Here is a 26,164-nt window from a genome sequence, read left to right on the forward strand (position 1 = left end):
TTTTTCTTGTACAATGAATTCAAATGGCTAACATTAAGTTGTATTTTTAAACTGTTTAGAAACTACATGCATGCAAAATGAATGGCTGATTCCCCAAAATATGAAAGCATTTTAACCCCTTCCTTAATTTAAAATTTTTTATATTCACCCTAAACAAGGCACAGGACCACTTAGTTGTGAGGGCTATTTGGAATTCAATTTGTGGGGGATATTTAAGGAGTTTGGCAGTGAGATGTCTGTTTAAAGTGTACTTGAATTTCTGCATGCCAGTAGTCGGGGAAGCAATGGTCTGGGAGGGAATGTCACTAGGGTACTAGTGCTTAGTTCATTAGAGCACTTGCTATTGAAATACTTGTAAATCAGGCACAAAGATCCCATGTTTTGATGATGGGACAGGTTGGAGTTCAGTTGATAGTTCAGGACTTATTAGGTTGGTGGCTTTTTATATATATATATATATATATATATATCTCCTTACATCATCAACGCTCTGATCCCCAGCTGGCATCAATTGTGATGGATGGCTCTCGTCTGGGTGAGGCCCCGTGTTTTGACAAGCTTCTGGGTTTGACCTTTACTCCTGATCTCAAATGGAACACGTACATCAAGTCTGTTGCCAAGGTCGCTGGAAAGATGGTGGGATCCTTCTACCACTCCAGAAGATATCTCACTACTGATGCAATTCTCTATCTATATAAAAGCCAAGTACGTCCAAGGATGGAATACTGTTGCCATATCTGGGCAGGAGCTGCCAAAAACAGCCTATCCTGCCTTGACAGAGTACAAAATAGACTTTGTGGCTTAGTGGGGGATGCCCTTTTCTCTACCCTGCAACCTCTCTCCCACTATCTCTCTCTCGAGCCTATCCTTGTTTTATCGTTATTTTCATGGCAGGTGCTCGTCTGAACTCCAATCCCTGGTCCCCCCTCGCCAATCTTTCACGAAAAACACCCGTCTAGCTGAATCCACTGTGAAAAATTTCCCCCACTCTATATCTGTGCCTAAATCAAAACGCGGATTCCATGAACAAAGCTTCTTTCTTAGAACTGCACGCCTGTGGAACTCTGTTCCGTCTGCCTGCTTCCCTCCGGACTACAACTTGGATGTCTTCAAGTCTAATGTTAACAAATTCCTAATGAACCGCCCCCTTAAGTAAACACTCCATCAAATCTCCACACTAACGTAATGTACTTGCAATAACCCTTATCCCGGAGTGGCTTCCGGGCCTTGATAAGTGGTGATCACTGTAAAAAAAAAAAAAATATATATATATATATATATATATATATAACCCTGTTTAGGAGTGTGACCAGTGGCAGATGCACCAGCCTAGATGTGGTAATAATACTTCATGCATGGTTGAACAATGGCCTTGTAGCAGTACAGGATACTCTAATGTGCAAGTAATTAAAAATTCACCTAAGTTTGAAATTATGTTCACATTATGCAAACAAAACTCTTATTAATCTTGCATCAATTTTGTAGATTGGTTTTATTGCAATTTTTAATTGGTCACTACTTGTCAATACCCAAAGGCCACTGGAAGATAAGGGTTAATCAATGTACGTTGGTAGTGTAGTAATCGTTAATGGTGTAAGTTGGGTAGAATTTGATAATGGCTCAACAAGAACTTGTTTACATTGGATTTGAAGGTTACAATGTTGTATTTAACTGAGAAACAGGACAGCAGAACAGTGTTCCACAGGCGGGCAGTTCTAAGGAAAGCTTTGTTCATGGAACCTGCGTTTAGATTTAGACAATGGGAAATTTTAACTGATGTATATTGACATGTACACACTTGGATATGTGTACATGTTTAAGAGAAAGGAAGCAGTCGCATCGACCATATGTGATGGTTCTCTTATGTCTGTACATTAATGTATGTGAAAACGAGTTTACTGATAGAATCCAGCTATTAACCCTGTTGAAGGGGTGGCCTGCCTTCATAAAATTACATAGGGGCAAATAACTAGTTATTTTGGAAGTGGAAATTTTTGTGGCTAATTATTTGGTGCTTCTATATTATAACAGAATATTGAAAACATGGAAAAATGGTGGGATCTTTCTATCGATCTGGTAAATATCTCACTGCTGATGCTATTCTCTATCTATATAAGAGCCAGGTACGTCCAAGGATGGAATACTGTTGCCACATCTGGGCAGGAGCTGCTAGAAAGGACTTTTCCTGCCTTGATAGTTCAAAATATACTTCGTAGCCTCGTAGGAGATATCCTTTTCTCTTCCTTGCAACCTCTCTCACAGAAGATGTTGCGAGTTTGTCTCTGTATCGTTATTTTCATGGAAAGTGTTCGACTGAGCTTCAATCTATGGTCCCCCCCCCTCACCAAACTTTCACAAGAAACACTCATCTAGCTGTAAACCCTATCAATAATTCCCCCCACTCTTTATCTGTGCCTAAACCTAAACGTAGATTCCATGAACAAAGCTTCTTTCTTAGAACTGCACGCCTGTGGAATTGTCTTCCGTTTTCCTGCTTTCCGGCTGACTACAATATGGTTGTGTTCAAGTCTAACATAAATAGGTTCTTGATGAGCCGTTCCATATAAGTTATCAAATTTACCAAATTTTCATTACTAATGATTACTATATTGTCCAATTTCTACTGTACACTCTTTAACCCTTATCCTTGAGTGGCCTCTTGGCCTTGATAATGTGGTTGATGCCTATGTAAAAAAAAAAAAAAAAAAAAAATTTCAAGGGGAGAAAAATGGTACCTACATATTTATCAGATCTCAAATAACCTGTCCAAAAATTATGAAAACTATCTGGTAGAAATATAATTGAAAAAAGATGAAATGAAGCAAAATTACTTATGCTTAAAGTGATAAGTTGACAAGGGAGATGATTACATCCTGATGCCTACATCATGTAATGGACGTAATTCAAAATGTCTGGCAAATTTTTTTTTCCTTATATAAACTTTATTGAAAACTTTTGGACATGTTACTATTCAAGATGACAATTACCTAGATACCATTTGTTTTACTTGAAATTTAATCGTTTCGTTATTTTAATATAAAAGCACAAGTTATCTTTTTGGCTGGAGTAAATCCTGGAAGTACTTTAATCTCAGGTGAGTAATTTCAAATTTTCTTAAATTCAAGAAATGAACTAGTTTTAATGGAACTAAGTTCGCATAACAAATAACTCTGAAAAATCTAGCATTAATTTTGTATATTTGTTTATTGTAATCTTAACTGTATATTGACATGTACTTTTATTAAAATCATTTGAGAAAAAATTTTAAATCCATTTCCAAAATTGACAACTACTTTAAATTAAAAATTCAGAACAGTTATCCCATTCTTGCAGTTAAATAGGATGGTATTTTGGGGTGAAAAAAAAAGTGCAAATAGAATTTGTCACTATTTCCTCACAATTTTCTCAAGTTCCAGTATGCATCTTTCTCACCTCTGCCGACAGGCTTTTTTATTAAAAAAAAAAAAAACTGTCCGCCCCCCCCCCGTCCTTCGATATGCTTTCAATGCTGGAAATTTAGCTGCATGATGTGCAGTCATGTTAGTGGTTTAACGTCACACAAGGACACTTGGCAACAATGCAGTTTACTCCTAAAACTGCATTCTGGACTGGTTTGTTGTGCAAAAGCTTATATAGAAGAGTTCTAGAATGTTCTGGACTATTTGTATCGCTGCACGCAAAACGTAACATAGTTCCTTTTATTGCATGTGTGCAGATGAGCAAATTATGACCCTGTCTTTACACGTTTTGTTTTGACTTTTTTTTTTTTTTTTTTTTTTTTTTTTTTTTTTTTTTAAATTTTCACCCCCCCAAACATTGCCACTTTGGTGTAGGGGACTACTATCAGGGGCAGCAACTACTGGGGCATTATGTAAGGAATTGGGCAGCAAGATGTCTGTTCACGTTACACTTGAACTTCTGCATGTCAGTTGGAAGCAGGGACCTGGAATGGAATTCCAGAGTCTAGCGGTTCTGGGGAAGAAACTAGTGGAGTAGAAAGATCTTCTACATCTAGGGATCTCTACTGCGTGGGGGTGGGATTTAGCTGCCTATCAGGTTTGTCGAGGGTGTCTGTCGTGGGGGCACAAGTGTCTGCAGTTTGTCAGAGCATTCACCATTAAAATACTTGTACAACAGGCAGAGGGATGCAACGTTTCGTTGATGGGACAGAGGCTGAAGCTTAGATGCCAGTTCAGGACCAATCAGATTGGCGACTCTTTTGAACCTTGTCTAGGAGCAAGAGACTAGCAGCAGATTCACCAGCCCAAATATGACAGCAATACTCCATACATGGGCGAATGGTGGCCTTATAGAGGTACAGGATACTTTCAGGTGTCGGTAGTTTTCTAGCACGACAGAGCCTACCTTCTTCTCAGCGGCCCTGGCAATGTTTTCGATGTAATTGTTCCAACTCATATTTCCTGTGAACGTTAGGCCAAGCAGTTTAAAAGATGTACTCTCAGATAGGAAGTCACTGGCCATTGCTATTGGTGGCAAAGGTTTCTTGTAATTATTGAATGAAACCAGTTTAGTCTTGGCAGCATTGAATGTGACATTTTTGCACCCATTCCACTACAGATTGGAGGTCATCTAGTATTTCTGCCATTTTTTTTTTTTTTTATAAGTTGTGTTCATTTGTAGTGGATGCTTGCTACAGTGTGTATATGTAAAAACTGACAATGTAAACTAAATGTATATGTATGTACAATCTAAAAACAAGTTTAAACCAGGTTTAAGGTCAAACAAAACCAACTTGCCTCCTCCCTTGAGGCTTGCATTCACAAATATCCGTGGGCTTAGAACTAATTTAGCTGATGTTGAAGCATTTCTCCTAACAAATACGCCGGATATCTAAGCACTAAGTGAGACTAACCTACACTCTTCCATCCCCTCTAACTACTTTAACATGCCTGGATATCTCTCACTCTACCGTAAGGACTCTGACAGACACATGCACGGACTTGGAGTTTACATTCGTAATACCCTTCCCTTGACTAGAGAAACAAACCTAGAATCGGATGATCAAGCCTTTGTGCTTTAGACTAACCATGCAACACAATATTAGCTACTTTTACTTTCTCTACCGCTTTCCCTCGACCCAGGACTGCACCATAATAACCAGTCTCTGAGAACATAGACGCAGCACTCTCCCTCGACACTAGCGCACAAGTACATGTATTTGATGACTTTGATGTCCACTACAAAAACTGGCTTGGATTCTTTACTTACAGATGCAGCGGGCAGCACAACTCATAGCTTTATCTCTCACTCCCTATCACAAATTGTTACATTTCCAACCCGTTTCCCTGACCAGGAAGAATACGCATCACTTTTAGATCTGTTTTTGACCAGTTCCTCATGATAGTATAACTAATGCCGACAGCCCACTTGGGAACGCTGATCATGCAGTGATAATGGTTGAAATCCCCCTAAACTCTAGAGCCAAAACTGAAGAGCCAGTGCTCAAAACAAGATATAAAAAGGCTGACTGGGAAACCATCAGATCTTATCAGATGCCCCATGGGGAAATATTTTTTCTCTTCCTGCGGAACAGAGTAGATAATACAGTGGATGTGTTATCAGCAGCTCCAGTAACTCTCGCTTCTCCTATTTTGTCATTCAGTCCTCATTCAATGAGTGATTTTTCTGACAAAGGGTGAAGAAAAAGCTGCTTAAAGGTCGGTAGTACTTGGTGACCAGTAGTCCGAGATGTCGGAAATTTTTCTGTCTGTCTGTCCTTGTGGCCATGTCACTAGTAAGGGTGCTGGAGGTAAACGTTTGTCTGGGCTGACGTTATCCGCCTGATAGTCAGGGACCCGAACCTTGGATTAACCACTAAGGAGGCTGTCCTATCAGCAGACGCAAAGTACTGGGACTGCTGTATTGCCATTTGGTGAGTGGATCTGGACCATGCAGTAGTCTCTGGTGGGGCCTCTCGATGCCATACTAGTGGGTAATTGTTACGGCTTTACCTTTACGTGTGCTACAAAAAAAAAAAAATTTTTCCCGTCTTTTTCTCTCTTACTTTCCCTCTCTCTACTGCTCTAACCAAGTATGCCGACCTATTCCACAAATCCCCAAACCTCAACATGAAATATATCCAGAATAAAAACTTGATTAAACCTAGAACCCCATCTTTCAACGTAGACCCCTACTACCAGGTCTCCTTCTCCAACATCAGGGGTCTACGTTCCAACCTTCCAGAGGTTGAAACCCAATTACAGGAGACGAAACCTGACATTATTTCTAAGTGAAACTGGAATAGGACCGACCACTACCCTAGACGAGTTCATAATTAACGGATACTCAAATTTAACAGCTAAATCTGACCCCCAAGATCGCTATGGGCATGGAATATGTGCCTACATTAAGGATGGCTTCCCGTGTGGCAGGGATATCTCTAGAGAAGATCCTAATTTACCCTATATGTGCTTCAGGGTTGCACTTGCTAACACCACTGCATTTATATTTGCCCTCTATAGGCCCCACAACAGCGGAGTTACTATCTTTAAGAGCATATCTGAGAAAATAGACCACATACTGTCTTCACATCCCTCGGCTAACATCCACATATGTGGTGATTTCAACGTATATAACGTGGAATGGCTGACCCATTCAAATAAGACAGATGACGAGGGAAGGTTTTGTCATGATTTTGCCATTGCTTATGACCTCACTCAGATTGTTCGCGAACCCACCCGTGTGCCCGATACACCCGGTCAATATGCAAGCCTCTTAGACCTTTTTCTCTCAACTTCCCCTGAGCTATGTTCATGTTCCGTTCATTCTCCTCTAGGATCCTCCGACCACTCCGTCGTATCAGTTAAGATAAAAACAAAATGTAAGAAGCCCCCTGACGTACCCCTCCACCGTACTGTATACCGATACTCTATGGCTGACTGGGATAGCTTCCGTACATTCATATCTGATTTACCTCTGCACTCCATGTTTAAAAAGGATGTGTCCTCTATAGTATCAGAACTGACCGAATGGTTAATTGTAGGCATAGACCAATTCATACCATCTAAAAAATTTCAACAAAAACCTAACAGCCAGCCATGGTTCTCCCCAGAATGTGCTGTTGCTATCGCGCACAGAAATCACTTTTTCCATAGCTACCAACGTAATAGATGCACTGAAACTAAAGCTGCTTTCAGGTTTGCCAGCAACCACTGTAAAAGAGTAATCAAAAATGCAAGAGAGCAATATGCCCAGTCTGTTAAATCCAAGGTAGCTGATCAGCGACTTGGATCCCACCAGTTTTGGCAAATAACAAATAAAATCCTGAACAGAAGTGTGCGTTCTATACCAACCATTATCAATGGACGAGACGTCATCTCGTCAGCGTCGGACAAGGCCAAACTATTTGCAAAGAACTTTGCAGCTAATTCTACCCTATGCGACAAAGGCCATCAACTCCCCATATTTCCTCCTATAACACAGAACAAGCTAGGTAACATACAAATATCCGTGCAGGAGGTCGCCAAACTAATAAAGAACCTAGATTCCAGTAAAGCAACTGGCCCTGATGGCATCCCAATTATAGTGTTAAAAAAGCTTCAACCAGAACTTGCTCCCATACTTACGAAACTATTTAAGCGCTGCCTTAAGTACTTTCCGACTCCCTGGAAGACCTCTTCAGTTTGCCCTATATTTAAGAATTCAGGTGATAAGTCATCTCCCTCTCAATACAGACCTATAAGTCTCCTCTGTGTTATGAGTAAGTTGCTGGAATCCATATTAAATAGAGAAATAGTAAACCACCTCAGCAGGAATAACCTTCTTAGTGACACTCAATATGGTTTCCGCTCTGCAAGATCTACCGCAGATGTGCTGACGGTTATATCCCACAGGATAAGTAAATCTCTTGACAAAGGCTTCCTTTCTAGGGCAATTGCTCTTGACATATCAAAGGCCTTTGACAAGGTATGGCATAAGGGTCTACTTCACAAGATTTCCAGCTACGGTATAACGGGAAATGTTTTCTCAATCATTAAATCATTTCTCTCCGATAGGGTCATGAGAGTAGTGGTCGATAGACAAAAATCAGAGGCCTGCAATATAAATGCTGGAGTCCCCCAGGGGTCAATCCTGGGCCCAACTCTCTTCCTGATCTACATCAATGACCTCCCTAAACACATACTTAAATCATTCGTTGACATCTATGCTGATGACACGACCATCTACGGCAACACATCAAACGCTGTAAATGACAAAGTTCTCTCTGATTCTCTATCCTCTGATCTCGAGCGCGTGGTTCAGTGGGGGAAGATGTGGCTGGTTACCTTTAATGCCTCCAAAACCAAACTCCTATCCTTACATCATCAATGCTTTGATCCCCAGCTGGCATCAATTGTGATGGATGGCTCTCGTCTGGGTGAGGCTCCGTGTTTTGACAAGCTTCTGGGTTTGACCTTTACTCCTGATCTGAAATGGAACACGTACATCAAGTCTGTTGCCAAGGTCGCTGGAAAGATGGTGGGATCCTTCTACCGCTCCAGAAGATATCTCACTACTGATGCAATTCTCTATCTATATAAAAGCCAAGTACGTCCAAGGATGGAATACTGTTGCCATATCTGGGCAGGAGCTGCTAAAAACAGCCTATCCTGCCTTGACAGAGTACAAAATAGACTTCGTGGCTTAGTGGGGGATGCCCTTTTCTCTACCCTGCAACCTCTCTCCTACAGAAGAGACGTTGCGAGCCTGTCCTTGTTTTATCGTTATTTCCATGGCAGATGCTCGTCTGAACTCCAGTCTCTGGTCCCCCCCCCTCACCAATCTTTCACAAAAAACACCCGTCTAGCTGAATCCACTGTGAAAAATTTCCCCCACTCTTTATCTGTGCCTAAATCAAAACGCGGATTCCATGAACAAAGCTTCTTTCCTAGAACTGCACGTCTGTGGAACTCTGTTCCATCTGCCTGCTTCCCTCCGGACTACAACTTGGATGTCTTCAAGTCCAATGTTAACAAATTCCTAATGAACCGCCCCCTTAAGTAAACACTTCAGCAAATCTCCTCACTAAATTAATGTACTTGCAATAACCCTTATCCCTGAGTGGCTTCCGGGCCTTGATTAGTGGTGATCACTGTAAAAAAAAAAAAAAAAAAAAAAAAAAAAAAAAAAAAATTAAAAAAATTAACGGTGCGCAAATGAGACCACTGAATGGTTCAAAACTGCGATTGAAGCACATGTTCCCATGCGGAAATTTTATAGCAAGCCCCACTCTCCCAATGGTTTACTTCAACTTGTGCAACTGCCATTGCTCAAAGGCAGCATGCATACCGCAAATTTAATCGACAAACACAGAAATACACAGAAGCTAGAAGTAACATTAAGGAAATAGCAACAGCTAATAGAATTTACGAAAATCACCAAAAAATGCATCGAAGTACAAAAACTAGGAACTCGTGACTTCTGGAAAATCTACAACAGTGTAGTAAATAATGGGCAACCAACAATCACGAGATTGTTTGCTCAGCAACCGAAAAGGCTAACATGCTTTCCAGTCGGTTTGCCTCAAGCTCCACACTGGACCCTTCCAACCACCCCCCTACCTGAATTTCCTATGCGGACGGACCCCACGCTAGACGATCTGAAAATCACCCCTGTTCAGGTGCATGCTATCATAAAAACCTTGACACTTCAAAAGCATGTGGACCCAATCTCATCCCAGCTGTGCTATTAAAAAGTGCTCAGCCGAAGTAGCTCCAGTTCTCTCCAAACTCTACAACAAATGCCTTCATGAATATTGCTTTCCAGGCTGTGGAAAACCGCTTCTGTGGTACCAGTATTCAAGAATTCTGACGAAATAACTGACCCATTAAATTATCGCCCCATTAGTCTCCTCCCACTTTTTGCCAAAATATTTGAGACCTTAATTAACCATGCTCTAGTTCATCACCTTACAGATGCTAAACTTCTGACTGACCAACAATATGGATTTAGACAAGCCTGTTCCAGACATCCTTACTGTAATCTCTGAATGTATATGCCATTCACTGGACAAAGCAGCGGCTGGCTGAGCGGTAGCTCTAGATATATCTAAGGCTTTTGACAGGGTATGGCATGAGGGTCTCCTCAGGAAAATTAGATCATACGGTATCACTGGTAGAATACTTAACATAATTAAATCCTTCTTAGATAAGAGAAAAATCCAGGTTGTCCTCAACGGTCGTACATCTAAACAATGATATAAATGCAGGAGTACCCCAGGGGTCTATCCTTGGACCTCTACTGTTCCTGATATTCATAAATGACCTGCCCGACAAAACTGCCTCTGAGATGGGTATATATGCTGATGACACCACACTCTGACAGGAAAATAAATGAACACATATCTAAAGAAATGGCAGAAACACTAGAGGATGAGTTCCAATCTGTAGTGGAATGGGAACAAAAATGGATGGTCACGTTCAATGCTGTCAAGACTAAACTAGTTTCATTCAATAATTACAGGAAACCTTCTCTACCACCCATAGCAATGGCCAACGACTCTATATCTGAGAGTACATCTTTCAAACTTCTTGGCCTAATGTTCACAGGAAACATGAGTTGAAACAAGCACAATTGAAAGCATTGCCAGGGCTGCTGCAAGGAAGGTGGGCTCTCTCTACCGTGCTAGAAAACTACTAACACCAGAAATTATCCTGTACCTGTATAAGGCAACCATTCGCCCATGTATGGAGTATTGCTGTCATATTTGGGCTGCTGCATCGGCTAGTCTCTTGCTTCTAGACAAGGTTCAAGAGTCGCCAATCTGATAGGCCCTGAACTGGCATCTAAGCTTCAGCCTCTGTCCCATCGAAATGTATCCCTCTGCCTGTTTTACAAGTCTTTTAATGGTGAATGCTGTAGCAAACTGCAAGCACTTGTGCCCCCACGACGCGAGCACCCTCGACAAACCCGACAGGCTACTAGATCCCACCCCCACACTGTAGAGGTCCCTAGATGTAAAAGATCTTTCTACTCCAGTAGTTTCTTCCCCAGAACTGCTAGACTTTGGAATTCCATTCCAGGTCCCTGCTTCCCCAACTCTACTGACATGTAGAAGTTCAAGTGCAACGTGAACAGACATCTTGCTGCCCAAATCTCTACATAGTACCGTAGTTCTTGTTGCCCCTGATAGTAGCCCCCTACACCGAAGTGGCACTGTGCCTTGTTTGGGGTGAAAATGTAATAAAAATAAAAACAAAAAGAAAGATCAGTTGACTGTTACAGGAGACTTCAATATTTATTTAGATAATTATCTGAAAACAATTTTTATTACTAGCATGGATAACTGGCGTTGTCTGGATTCACATTAAGTTCCATTTGGTCATGCCTGCTATACTAAGGATACTGAGCAGTTTTTTTATGTCCACTCCCTTGTTACCCCCACAGCAATTTTAAAAGAACGGATAAAAGCACGCACAAATGTAATTACCCCAAAAAAGTACATGACAACCTCCCCACTAGATATTACGGAAGTGATACAAAGAAGTTATTCCCCCGATATTGAGCACTTTTTGTTTCCTATGCACTGAAAAAATTCCCCCCCCCCTCTCCTCTCCAAATAAATAAAAACTATTCTTTCAACCAAAATAGTAGGGAATGCCCATTGCCCATGTGACCTTAAAAAAAGAGCCACTGCGACCAGGCTCAAACGCAAAAGGAGGAAGGCAAAAAAGTTATGGGCAAATGTGTTTGACCACATGGTCATGAGCACTTATGACCTGACGTTGCAAAATAAGGCTTTTAGTTTGATATGCGTGTGATTTACGAAAAGAGCTCCGAAAAAGGACCCACTTCCAAAAAGTGGTCCAGTTGACTGCCATAGAATTAATCTTTCTAATTTTCTCCTTTTCGCATCTGAGGTATTGCTTTCAGATGGCACCAGTTTCAATCCAGTCGAATGCAGTTGAAGTTTTTAGCAGACATACAGAAATGATTTTCCTTTTATAGACTATTCTGAGATGGCATTATTTCCGGTATTAGCGAGAAGTTACGCCCCTTTATCACGAAACCTGATATTATCCATATACTTTACAGATGTAGTTTTTTGGTTTATTATAGAATTCTTTATCAAATTGTTTTGAAAACTTGTTTCGTTGAAAGGCTTTGAAAAACACTTGAAAAGAATACCTTAATTAGTGTTTGCAGGTTATAAGTTTTCCAACTGTATCACAAATAAGTAATGTTTTGATAAGATAGGATAGATTGAAGACTAACATTCATTTAGATAATTATCTGTAAACAATTTATGGAAGTCTTTTTTATAGTATTGATTCTTAAGTAACTGTTAAAATCAAATATATTGAAATTACTGAAATTTAGGATTTCACTAGTACTTTTATTACTGAAATAAAATACTGCCATTAACATGGTAACCCGTCTTCATAACTTACACAGAGGCAGATAACTAGTTATTTTTAGATGTGGAAATCTTTTGGGTTAATTATCTGGCGCTTCTATATCATAATGAAAAATATTTCAAGTGAAACAAATGGTATTTACATAATTATCAGGTCTCAAATAATGTATCCAAAAATTATGAAAAAATAAGGTCTAAAAATTGAGAAATTTGTAAAATGAAGCGAAATAACTTTTATGCTTACTAAAAAAGATAACTTGACATAATTAAATTTGGTTGCTTATGTCACATGAACATAATTCAAAATGTTGGATAAATTTTATTCCTCATCTAAACGTCATAGAAAATTGTTCATTTAATAATTTTACCTTATTTTCTGTAATTTTTGGATATGCTACTATTTGCAACATAATTACCTACATTGGTTTCATGAAATTCAATATTTTTCGTTATTTTAAAATAAAATCACTAGGTTTTTGGGCTGGAGTAAAGCCAGGAAGTAATTTAATCAGCCCATATGGTATAATGGCTAAAGTGTTAATGGTTCAGGAGACTGATTCAATCCTTTGTAGAGTTATATCAGACTTTCAAATAAAACGGTGTTGGGACGATTAATTGGAATCATATGATCGGAACTTTTTGGGGTATCAGTATCAGAAAAATTTTTTTGTATTCCAATGCCAAAAACTTCCTTTTTCTTTTATTTGATTGTTTTTAAGCTTTCCACTAATAGTAATACAAGGTTTATTGAGTTTTAAACTTCCAGTAAAACTGGTCCTGCATATGACCTAAAACTATATCTGGTGAGGCCCCACCTTGCAGGCCTTAGGGAGTGTGGAGCCACCCTTTAATTGCCATTGCTCCCAGGTCCACTCTGACCCAGAGTGGTAGTACCTGTTAGGGTTCTAACTATGGGTTGAATAGAATCTGACTTTAAAAAAAATATATATATATATATATATACTCCATTAAAAATCGTTCCTCAAAATAACTAGATTCAGCATTAAATAACTTAAAATGTTGATATGCCATAAAACAACCAACCAACCAACCAATCCAGTAAAACTAAAATCTATAGATCATCCTACCACAAGTATTTTTACATTTGAGAAAATCTATGCACATTTAATGTTTGTTTTTATGGTAATCGGGACAAGATAACGATTTTATAGTTAAATATTTAAAGATTTATAAAGAATCTGAATCTGGAATTTAGTACAGAATCGGTAATTGTATCAGAATTGGGAAAATATTGAAATTGTCCCATTAGTATTAATGCCTACTTGCTAATCCTTATGCATTGATACATAGCAATCCAAAAGTGGTGCTTTTTTTTCCTACGTCTCTGTAGTAGCCAATGAAAAGGAAACTTTTGATTCCTCCTAGACTAGGTGATCTATGCATTCTATTATGACTTGTATAATGTTGAATTCTGTAAAATGACACTATTTATGGAAGAAAGTCATTTTTTATAGTATTGATTTTGTTTCCACAGTAACTAAACAGATAAGGTAGAAAATAATTAATGAAAAGAAATTTGTAAAATGAAGCGAAAAATTTTTTTCTTGCTAAAAGTTGACAGGGGAGATAATTAGATAATCGTAGTTGTATGAGACTTTCAAATAAAACATGGATAAATGCCTTGTTAAACATTATGCATTGAGATATATAGCAATCCAAAATGTGCTTTTCCCTACATTTCTAGTAACCAATGAAAAGGGGGCCTTTGAGTCGCCCTAGACTAGGTGATTTATAATTTTGTGCAACGCTGAATTCTGTAAAAATGGCAAAGATTTCTTTTCTTAAATTACTTGCATTTTACCTTTCAGACAAGACGGTGATGGAATTGAACCAAATAAAGTCAACAGCATTCCTTCTGTTAAAGAAATGATTCGTTTAAGAGAAATGGTAATATCTTAGTTTAAAGCATAATTCTTTTACCAAGAATGTTTGAATTAATATTTGATTTTTCTTAAATATTCACACTTGAAAAAGCCTTGAATTTTAACCTTTCCTTAAAGGTTTTAGTTCTATTACCTTGAAATGGCTTTGAAAATCAAGGAAATGTCTTGAAGAGTATTTATATTCAGTAAAAGTTGTCAGAATATTAATAAAATCGAAATAAATACTATTAGGTTGAAAAAGTTCATGCAGAGTTAATTCGTTATCTTTACTTTATATAATCTTAGTGTTTTCTGCTCTATTTAATTGTTTGAATTACAATCGTTTTAAAACAATTCTTTTCAGAATCTTGAATACGAAGTGGGAGGAAAAAACAAATTTTCACAATTTATTTTGATTCCAGTTGGGCCGAAAAGCTGTTGAAACACTGTGCGATATCAGTTTGGCCCAGGAACCACTACTGAATGCACAATATAATGGTGGTTTAAGAAATTTTGTGGCGGTGAAGTCTTGTAGATGAGTATAGTGATCAGATGTTAACAATGATCAATTATGAACCTTAGTCAGTCAATCCATGCACAAGTGTGAGAACTTGCGTCTGAATTAGATGTATACGATTTCAAACCATGAGATTTGAAAGACAAAAACTTGATAAATAGATGCCTCCTGAATTGAACGAGAACCAAAAGCGCTGTTATGAAGTGTCATCTTTCCTTTTATGCAACAAAAATGTTTTTTGTTTTTTTTTTTTTTTTTTTTTTGTTTTAAGTTGTGGGTTCTTTACAACTGGTGACCTTGTCTTCTAGTTAGACACCAAAGCTGGAGTTGCACCAAAAGGTTATGCTGACTGTTTGCTTTATGACGTAGGTGAAACCATTACTGAGAAGTACTGTTAACAGCTGAAATGCATCAGGAACTTTAACACCACCAGCATTAATCAACAGAAGAGGCCCAGACTGCATGTTAAACCGACCCAGAACGAATTAAGCTAAGAAACTCTGCCTCATCAACCATACTCCCTAGACCTCTCGACCTACTGACTACCAATTTCAAGCATCAACAACTTTCTGCATGAGAAATGCTTAGAAAACCTAAGCGATATCAAAAATGCCTTCAGCGACTTCATCGCCACTGGAACGCAAGATTTTTATATTGTTGGCATTAAGGCACTTGTTTTGAGTTGGCAAAAGTGTTGATTCTGACAGTGCTTATTCCCATCAATAAATTTGAGCTGGGATAGGTTCATCTGAAATTTAAAACCAAGAACTTGTCAACCTGATATTAAAGGCCTTGAAAATATGGAAAATGTCTTGAAAAGGCCTCAATTATATTTATAATCAGTAAAAAAAATTTCAGAATATTAAATCAAATAAATACTATTAAAATATTTGGTAACCTTCAAATCCAATGTAAACAAGTTCTTGTTGAGCCATCCCCATAAATTGAATTCTATTTCATTTACATCATTAACAATTACTACACTACCACCCTAAGTTCATTAACCCTTATCCTCGAGTGGCCTTTGGGCCTTGATAAGTGGTGACTCCCAAGTTAAAAAAAAAACAAAAAAAACTAACTAAATACCACACTTCAAGCAATAGTATTAACAGCTACCTTATATCATAAAATAACGTGCTCATATGTATCCACCAAACCAACAACTACAGAAAAGTGAAATAGAAACGCTGATTAACCTTTTATAATCATAGGTGATTTTAACATGTACTGCAATCTCTGAAGAAACAATAACAAGGCTAATAATAAAAAAACCCTATCTACAAATCTATGCATATTATATAATGTTAAGAATACCTATCTACATTCAACCAATGGGTCTGTCTGCATTGGGGGGTATAAATAATTAGTAAATAGGCGCTTCTATATTATACAAACGAAAATATAGAATTTCCAGAAATAAACAGTACCTATGTATTTGTCATTTGTGTTTTTTTTTTTTTTTTTTTTTTTTTTTTTTTTTGCAAATAGTTCCATATCCAAAAATTATGCAAAACTAAGGTAGAAAATAATGAAAAACTTTTTGTTAAAGTTTGAGGGGAATAAATTGTCAGTTAATAGAGCAGACAGGCTTGCAACATCTCTTTTGTGGGAAAAGGATGCAGGGAAGAGAAAATGGCATCACCTCTTCATCGGCTCTTTGGTCAGTCAGATTTTGGTTTGAAATATTTTCATGTGTGCTCTGATTTTAAATAGCATTTTTGTTGGTCTTTCATGCTTGGATTTGAAATAGTATTTAACATTACACCTTCTATCCCTTCACTGCCTCTTCATGTGTGAATGTGCAACTGAATGTTCATTGTACCATCTGTGATCCTCTGCTTGTTGTGCCAGTCAAGTTGTTGCAAAGAGGCACGTTTCATTTATCTGGCAATCTTTATGTAAGAAATATTTTTAATTGCATTTTCACTCCAAATACAATGCCATTTTGATTGGACATAAATTGCAGGAATACTATGTAGGGAGTTGAGCAGCAAGATGTGTTTGCATTACACTTGAACTTCTGCATGCCAGTACAGTCGTCAGGGAAGCAGGAACCTGGAAGGTAATTCCAAGGTGTAGCAGGTCTAGGGAAGAAACTATTAGAGTAGAAGGATCTGGGGATCTGTAGAGGTGGGATTTTGCCGTTTGTCGGATATTTATGTTACGGCTTGTAGTGTGTTAGAACCCCCTACCATTAAAATACTTGTAAAACAAGCAGGGGGATGCCCCATTTCGTTGATGGGGCAGAGGTTCAAGCCTAGATGACAGTTTGGGACCTATTAGGTTGGCAACTCTTTGAACTCTAAGAGTGAGTAGCAGCAGATGCACCAGTCCAGATGTGGCAACAATACTCCATACATGGGCAAATAAGTCTTGTATAGGTACAGGATACTCAACTTTCTAGCACAGTAGAGCCCACCTTCTTTGTAGCAAACTTGGCAATGCCCTCAATGCATTTGTTCTAATTTGTGTTCTCCGGATATTAAGCTGAGGAGTTTGAACAAAGTACTTTCAGCTAATTTATCATTAGCCATGACCTATTAGTGGTTGAAGGTTTTTTAGTCAAAGATTTAGCAGCATTGAATGTTACTATCCAATTTTGTCCTCATCCCACCACAAACTGATCATTTTCCTCTAGGGTTTCTGCCATTGTCTTGGGTATATGTTCATTCGTTTACCCCTCATCTGTTAGAGCGTGGTACCACCAGCAAATATACCCATCTTAGAGATAACTTTATCAGGGAGGTCATTTATGAATATCAGGAACAAAGGTCCAAGGATCGACCCCCCCCCCTTGATCTACACTCCTGTTTTAACATACTACCATAGAGGACAACCTGGATTCTTTTGAGGATTTAATTAAGTAATCGTCCAGTAATACCATGTTTGATTTTCATGACTATTGTGCCATGCTCTTTCAAAGGCTTTAGATCTATCTAGGGATTCTGCCCTAGCCTCCCCTACCTTATTCGGTGCATGGTATATACGCTCAGATTAGTTAGGATATCTGCAGTAGAATGGGCTTACCTAAATCCATACTGTTGGTCAGATGGAAATTTAGCAGCTGTGAAGTGGATTAGAGGTTGATTGATTATGGATTCAAATATTTTGGCAAAAAGAGGGAGGAGGCTAATGGGGTGATAATTTAATGGGGCAGTTCTTTCGCCAGAATTCTTGTAAACTGGTTCCACAGAAGCAGTTTTTCAGCAATCAGGAAAGCAAGATTTATTGAGGCATTTCTTGAAAAGTTTGGCGAACTGGGGCAACCTCAGCAAAGCGTGTTTTTTAATAGTACAGCTGGGATGAGATGAAGTCGACATGCTTTTGAGGTGTCTAGATTTTTATATCCTGTCCTTGAAGGGGTGATTTTCAGATATAGTATGGTCTGTCTGGAAGGGAGTGGTTTGCTGGGTCCAAAGTAGAATTGGAGGCAAACTGACAGGCAAGCAGATTAGCCTTCTGTTGTGCTAACTTCATGATTGTTGGATAGTGACAGAATTGATTGCCCATTATTTATTACTGTTATGAATCTTCGTACTCATGCAGAGAGTGATCTGTGCTGAAATGTTATTTAAAAAGCCATTCTTAACATGGGGAGGGTGTTTTGTACCTATTCTGTACTTTAACCTTACAATTGAATAAAAAAACATATCAAACTCTAAACTTGGAAATACGATTTTAAAAAAATAGCGTGGATCACTCTGCATTAGCACCTAAATTTTCCAGAAATCACGAGTTTCTAATTTCTGGACTTCAATGCATTTTCTGATGGTTTTGGTATCTTAGCTGTGGATAATTTCACTCTTACAATTACTTATTGCTTCTATAGACGTATATATCTTATGTTGGATAAGTCTGTGGTATGCATACTGCCTTTGAACAATGGCAGCTGTGCAAGTAGAAGTAAACCATTGGGGAGAGTGGCGTTTACTATAGAACTCCCGTATGGGAACATGTGCTTAAACTGCTACTTTAACCCATTCAGTGGTCTCATTTTAATACTGTTCCACAGGAAGAGAAGATATTTCCCCATGAAGCATCTCGTGTCATCCCTGATGGCATCCCAGTCAGCTTTATTGCAGTACCTTGTCATTTTAAGCAATGGCTCTTCAAGTTTGGGTCGAAAGTTTAGGGTGATAGCGATCATTCACAGCTTGATCGCCATTCTTGAGAGGGCAATGGGCATTTGTTACACAATCCTCAGGAGCTGTGGTCAGAAAAAGGTCTAGAGGTGAGGCTTGCTGGTCCTGACAATCTGGAAGACTGGTCGGGAATGTTACTATCAAGGAATGAGATATTTTAAATTACGTTCATCACATGACGTAAGCAACAGAACTTAATTATCTCCCCTGTCAACTTATCCTTTAGTAAGCAGAATATAGTGATTTTACTTCCTTTCACAAATTTGCATTAATTTTTCTACTGTATCGTTTTTCATAATTTTTGGATGTTACTATTTAAGACCTAACAATTACCATTTGTTTTACTTGAAATTCAATATTTTTTTGTTTGTATAATATGTAAGCGCCAATAAATGCTTTAGTTATGCACATATATAGGTTAAATCCTGATTTAATTACCAGTTTAAAAGGTAACTGTTCAGCTGGTCACAATTCACCAGTGCATGTAGTATTGTCTCATCTTGGTTGGTATATTAATCATGAATTTTTAACCTAATAAATCCCACACTGTCTTCTATACTCCAGCCCTTGTTACATCACTGCAATGTTGCATCTTTGTACTCGTGTTAAAAGTATTTCCACAGAACTTGCTCCAATGAGCACTTGTATCCCCAGTGTAAATATCTGACCCATTCAATTAGCAGCAAAGTCAAATCTCCTTCTGTAGAGGCTTTTAAATATTGGAAGATTTTTCTTGGAATTCTCAGCTCTTAACTGTATCAACTGAAATTGAATGTAATGTGAAAGAGCATCTGGCTGTTCCCCACCCCCTCATAAATTTATGCTTCAGTGGCAGCATGCCTAATTAGGGCTATTTTGAGTACTAAAATGGAAATTATGAAAGTGATGCTGAAAATTTTTAATGACAATCTTTTTCTGACATTCAGTGAAATACACTTTAATTGTAGACTTTGTAAGTTCCTTCATTTTCGTGATGTAAAAAAAAAAAGCAAAGCATTCCATTATCTATCCACTTAATATTTTCTTGTCTTCACCCCTAACAAGGCATATTGCTACTTGGACATAAGAGGCTACTATTTGGGACCATGCCTAGGAAAGATTAACAAGATGTTGGTTCATTACATTTAATGAGAACTGGTGTCAATGATTATGCAGCATGTCCAGTTCAAATAAATAATAGTATATAGAAGCTAGAAGTAATGTTAAGAAAGAAATAGCGACAGCTAAGAGAGAATTTACTGAAACCACTAAAAAATGCATCGAAGCACAAAAACTAGGAACTTGTGACTTCTGGAAAATCTACAACAGTGTAGTAAATAATGGCCAATCAACAATTCCACCGCTAACCAACAATCACGAGGTTGTTTGCTCAGCAACTGAAAAGGCTAATATGCTTGGCAGCTGGTTTGCCTCAAACTCCACACTGGACCCTACAAACCACCCCCTGGCTGACTTTCCTTTGCGGACAAACGCCACGCTAGACGATCTAAAAATCACCCCTGCTCAGGTAGACGCTATCATAAAAAACCTTGACACTTCAAAAGCATGTGGACCTGATCTCATCCGAGCTGTGCTATTAAAAAGTGCTCAGCCGAAGTAGCTCCAGTTCTCTCCAAACTCTACAACAAATGCCTTAATGAATCATGCTTTCCGAGCTTTTGGAAAACTGCTTCTGTGGTACCAATATTCAAGAATTCTGGCGAAATGACTGACCCATCAAATTATCGCCCCATTATTTTAAGTATTTTAATGGTGAATGCTCTGAAGAATTGCAGACACTTGTGCACCCATGATGTAGATGCCCTTGACAAACCCGACAGGCAGCTAAATCCCACCCCCACACAGTAGAGATCCCTAGATGTAAAAGATCTTTCTACTCCACTAGTTTCTTCCCCAGAACGGCTAGACTCTGGAATTCCATTCCAGGTTCCTGCTTCCCTAACTGTACTGACATGCATAAGTTCAAGTGCAACGTGAACCGACATCTTGCTGCCCAAATCCCAACATAGTTCCCCAGTAGTTGCTGCCCTTGATAGTAGCCCCCTACACCAAAGTGGCAATGTGCCTTGTTTGGGGTGAAAATGTAATTTTTAAAAAAAAAAAAAAAATTGTCTAAAAAAAATTTTTTTTTTTTTTTTCTGATACTTCTAATGTACAATTTTTCACAAAAGATTAATATAGCAGATAGCCATCTTGTTTCTTAATTTTTTGAGATGAGGATTATTTGTACACTTTGAACTACTGTTCTCATCTGGAGTCATTTTCATCATGTTTAGGTCAATCTAATCTCTCTAGGTGTATAGTGTTGAACTTAGAGGTGGGGGTGGCTTCTGTTGAATTTGCATGTAATTTTGAGCAGAGCCCTCTAATTCACAAGAGTAGCATGTTCTTGTTCCATCAACCATAACTGAGAAGTCCTAAGTAATTTGTAATTGTATTTTGAGTGCGCCTACACTGAGGATTAAACTTCCAACCTACTTAACAGAATTTTACAACTGGACATTATTTTTTTGACAACTAAATATTTTCGTTTACTAACCAAATAAAAAAGTTACTAATCAAAACATGAACTTGTCATTAAGGCCTGTGAGCTGAAAAATGTGCTTCTTCATGGCAGCACAATCATTGTTCATCAGGAATAGTTCCAACACTCACTGTGCCTTCCTCTGGAATGTCATTGACTAAGATCATCTTCACCCACACTGTCCACTCACTCAGTGTCTCCTTGATAGTCACAAATCTCGCTTTCACGCGTTTGAGCAGGCCATTGGTGTTCCCAATCCTACTATAGATCACAGGTCTCACATGGCTTGGCATTCCATTGACTAATATATTTTGCGTACTGGTATTCCCAGTTGCATATCCCACTCCATACTTTGTAGTACATAGTCTGTGTGGAGCCTTTACCAACACACGGTAACCCGTTTTGTAGACAGTTTGCTGTTGATTGTTTATCAGTGTCATTATTTCATCAATTCAAGTCATATGCAGTACCGATGGACCATGTTGGGCGATGCTGTATCAGAGGACAAGTCCTCCTTCGGCATAACGTATCCATATACTGCCTCCAGTATGGTACCGTGTTTCCTGGCTACCATCCTTTTGCCTTTCTGACATCGCTAGATACCGTTACCGGAGGGAACATATGCACAATGAAACTGAAGTCTGATTCTCCATCTCCATTTGCTCCATCGTAATGAGTGATATCCATCACTATCCATGTTTAACATTTAAAGTCCCCTTTGACCAGTTCAGATGCAGTGCAGACAGGTTGCACAGGTTTGTTCCTCTTAATCGCATCAAGCCACCACTGAGGCACTCTCGTTAATTGATCTGCCTTGTTTTGGCTAGATTTGACCAAGACTACATCCATCAACAGTGCATATTCCTTCACCACCTTCATTGTGTCAAGATGCCGTTGAATGAGCATCTCACTCGTAGCTTTAGTCCGTACCCTGGCTCTGCTGGTAAGGGTATTCAAGACTCATTTATCCACACATGTGGAATCGGTATATAAGTGTAAGGTCGTCATCTTCCAGAAGATTGCAAAGTTCCATCCTTTAATGATGGCATCGAGTTCTGCTAGGTTTGTTGGGAGTCCTTTCCTGGATGTAACAAGCATGATCCATATCTTAATTTGTCTGTCACTTCCGCCGAATGGCTTTGTAAAAAAAAAAGGTGACTCTTAACAAAAACCAAAAAGGCTGTATTTGTTTACTCCATGTGAAAATAATGCTAGAAATGAGAAGTCAAAATATAGGCTTCCATGAAGAGTCGCACTTTTACAAAGCACTGCGGCAGAAGTGACATCAGAATTTTAAGGTACAGATGACAACACTGTATATAATGCAGCTTTTAATTTTTATTTCATTTTATTTTTTTTCTAAGCAAATATAAAAATAGTTTTATAAAAACTCTTTATTTGGACTAACAAAATTATAACATTTGATAAAAATGTTTATGCACTTTTTTATCTCAAACATATAGTGTTATAAAAAAAAAATATGAACTTTTTTAATCAAACTAAAAATGGTCTATAAATATTAAACAATTTCTGAATTTTTTTTAGAAGTTATACTTTTCAATAGTGCATAAACATTTTATAATTTTGTTTATAAAAGTTCAAATAAAGAGTGTTTGAATAAAACTTCTATTTATATTTGCTTAAAAAAAGCTACATTATGGTGTTGGTCAGCTGTACTTCAAAATTTGTCTGTCCCTTCCAACAAAGTTTTGTAAACAAAGTGTGACTCTAACAAAAGCCAAGAGGCTGTATTTATTTATTCCATTAATTTGATAAAAAGTATCGATTATCTTTTCCTGAAGCCACTTAACAATTTTGTTCTCAATGTCTTTAATCTTGTATTTCCAAGATGGCGCTCAGACCAAGGATGTCTCGATTACATCTTCCAGCAAAGACATTAGATCCTGTGGAAACTCCAGATGTGAAAGTAAAACGAATCGTTCAACAATTTGAATCTTGTCTAAAAGATGAGAACCCCTGTTCTTGTTCGAAGCGACCTTCCCACTTAAAATCCACTTTCCATGCTGTTTCAAGCACTACTTATTCTGATTCTTGCCCTTTGCTTATGAGTGAATCCATAAACAATGGAATGGTCACTGAAATGCCAGATTCATCTTTTCAACGCAACATCTCCAGAAAGACTTTCCACATGCGAAACTCACAAGATGATCTACTTCCTTTTAATCATGATCTTCAATGTGGTTCATTGTCAAGTGAAAAAAATTGCTGGGTAAAATGTGATCGTACAAGAACTCCTGAAAAAGATACTTTCTCAAGTCTTTCTGGACATAACCTTCAAGATTTGATGCCTCGAGAGAAACCATTCGCAACTTCTAAGGTAAATATTTTTTTAATCAAAGTAAATTCATGAAACGATTCTATAATTTAGAAACCCAGTACATGGGATTTTTTAAAATAAACATTTGTTTATATGCAAGCCCCTCCCCACCCCCAAGTATTGTCGTGTCGTAAAATACACATAAATATATTTTAATTAATGCAGAATTCTTATTTCTTATAAACAGAAATACCATAGTTATTAAACATAACATTAAATTCCTTTCCAAAAAGAAATGTAAAACAATGCAAAGAACCAGACATGCACATGAGAGTATTTTTCTAAACAGTTCATTTCTTAGAAGTGAAAACAACTGGAGCCAAGGTCGAAACCAATACCTAAAGACAGTGAGTCAAGTACAATAATTGTAAGACCAGCTTGACAAAATGTTTTTAAGTGTTTTCAAACCTACTTATTCACATAACGAAGCTGTCATATTTTATGACCATGCATGTGTCGTGAAATCTGCCCCCCCCTCTCCATACAAATTTTCCAATTTTGACCCCTTAGCAGCTGAAAACCAATTGGTTTCCCCACATGTCCGAATACCCTATATACCAAGTTTCAAGTCTGTAGATCAAAAATCCGTTAAGTATATAGGTTGAAGTGTCCTCACACACCCACTTTTCTAGATAAACGAATGTTTATTTTAAATCCTGAATTTTCCTGGCTTTCTATATTCAATTTATTCAAACACTGTTTTCAAAGTCATTTTAATTCGATTTTCAAATTAGAATTGAAGACTTTCTGTAATCTCTTAAAGAAATTAAAACTTTTCAGCAGCCCTGCATTGAACACAAATCTCGGTTTGTACAATCTCTCGGCTGTCAAATGTACACACTTTCCTTAGTTTTAAACTAGTTGTCCTTGTATACAACTGAACGCCATCTATAAAACCTCTTGCTACAAATACACGTTTCTATTGAAAGCAGTACCTAATGTACAATATAGTCTGCATATTTCAAGGCTGGTACAATGGACCTTAATTAAATTTCCGGACTGTGTGCTTGGATCATGCAAAAAAAAAACTATCCTGTGCGCAAGGAGATCCCTTGCCTGCACTGCCCATTTGTGCATCTCCAGGAGAAACCATCCTTAACACACTTATCTTTGTGTTTACAATTCTTGCACCTCATTTTTGACAGCAGTTTCTTTTGACTGTCTGCATCAGTGTTACGAAGTTGAGTGCGAGATCTCATTTCAATTTAAAAAGCTTTCTCGCAAAGAAAACAAATTAGCAGGAGCAGCAAATACATACTGGAATTAGAAGGGACAGTTCCAACCATGACATAATAGCAGCAGCAGCTAAAAACAATATTTACAAATCTTTGTAAAAGACCAAAATACTGAACTCTGATTGGTTAATTTCCCACAATTTGATTGGCTGTCAAAATCCAACTTTGACCAATTAGAAACGATATGCCATGTGAGCTGGTCACCTGCTATGATTACACTTAAATAGAAAAGAGCTCAGCTGATCCAAGGAGACTGGCTCAAAAGAACCCGACGCACGCCACACGAATCCCTGTCGGTTGAGAACCCAACTTCAAACCCAAGGAGAGCAACCAACTTTAATCCTGGCCAGTTTGCCCACAGATCTCTACCTAAACCAAGATAAGTACCACAACTTCACTGGTCTACCACTGGCTACTACTGACTTCCACACCAGACTACTGGTCAAATCCCTAGACTAAGGATCAACAAATCCATTGAAGACGCTACTGCTAGATGCTGCTACTACGACATACACAACTTACCCGAGAGATGAGACAGCTGCAGATTCATAATTTTATATTGTCTGTGGAAGATTTGTACGCTATGTGAGGAAGTTTGCTACACGAAGGCACATTTAACAGCCGTCGTTTATGCTACCATGTGCGTAGCGTGAACGGAAGCTGTAAAATGGTGGAAAATAGTCCCTGGGTTCAGGGGTTAATACCATACAAACAGTAAATTTGTGACTGGTTTTATTAGATTGAATTTCTCTCACTCGCACAGCCCGGCATGACCTGGATGTTTGGATGTGTATGTTGAGCATAAAAAAGCGGTCAATTTAACTGACCCCTATTATGATCCCTTAATATTTAATGTTTTGGGCTCAAATCAACTTGAGTTTGATCCATGTCCAAGAAACCTATATCTAAAATTTCAAGTGTGTAGACCCAAAATTGTCGGTGTTTGGTAGTTCTCAAAGGTCAAATCGTTGGACTTTGACCCCTTAACAGCCAAATTTCTGGCCGAACACAGATTACAAAGATTTTCCCAAATCTCAATACCCTGTATATCGAATTTCGATTCTGTAATCCTAAAATTGAGTTATTGCATAGGAAAATGTACAGACAAATTCACTTTTATAGATTAAATAAAAATATATACGTATGCATGAATATATGGAAACAATTTTG

General features: G+C 38.1%; 1 protein-coding gene across 2 annotated transcripts in view; it reads left to right on the top strand.

Annotated features, from left to right (window-relative positions):
• The window catches only part of LOC145282558 (uncharacterized), a 98,932-nt gene that overhangs the window by 9,269 nt on the left and 63,499 nt on the right, over positions 1-26,164 (top strand). The window contains exons 3-4 of one of the 2 annotated variants that reach the window (XM_080134483.1): positions 14,185-14,263; positions 23,271-23,759. In XM_080134483.1, coding sequence (XP_079990609.1) covers positions 14,185-14,263; positions 23,271-23,759 — 568 coding nt within the window. The remainder of the gene's footprint in view (positions 1-14,184; positions 14,264-23,270; positions 23,760-26,164) is intronic. The other variant, XM_080138894.1, reaches the window with a different exon arrangement.

This window comes from Euprymna scolopes, chromosome 1, assembly GCF_053919585.1.
Source record: "Euprymna scolopes isolate OS-2025 chromosome 1, ASM5391958v1, whole genome shotgun sequence".
Lineage (NCBI taxonomy): Eukaryota > Metazoa > Mollusca > Cephalopoda > Sepiida > Sepiolidae > Euprymna > Euprymna scolopes.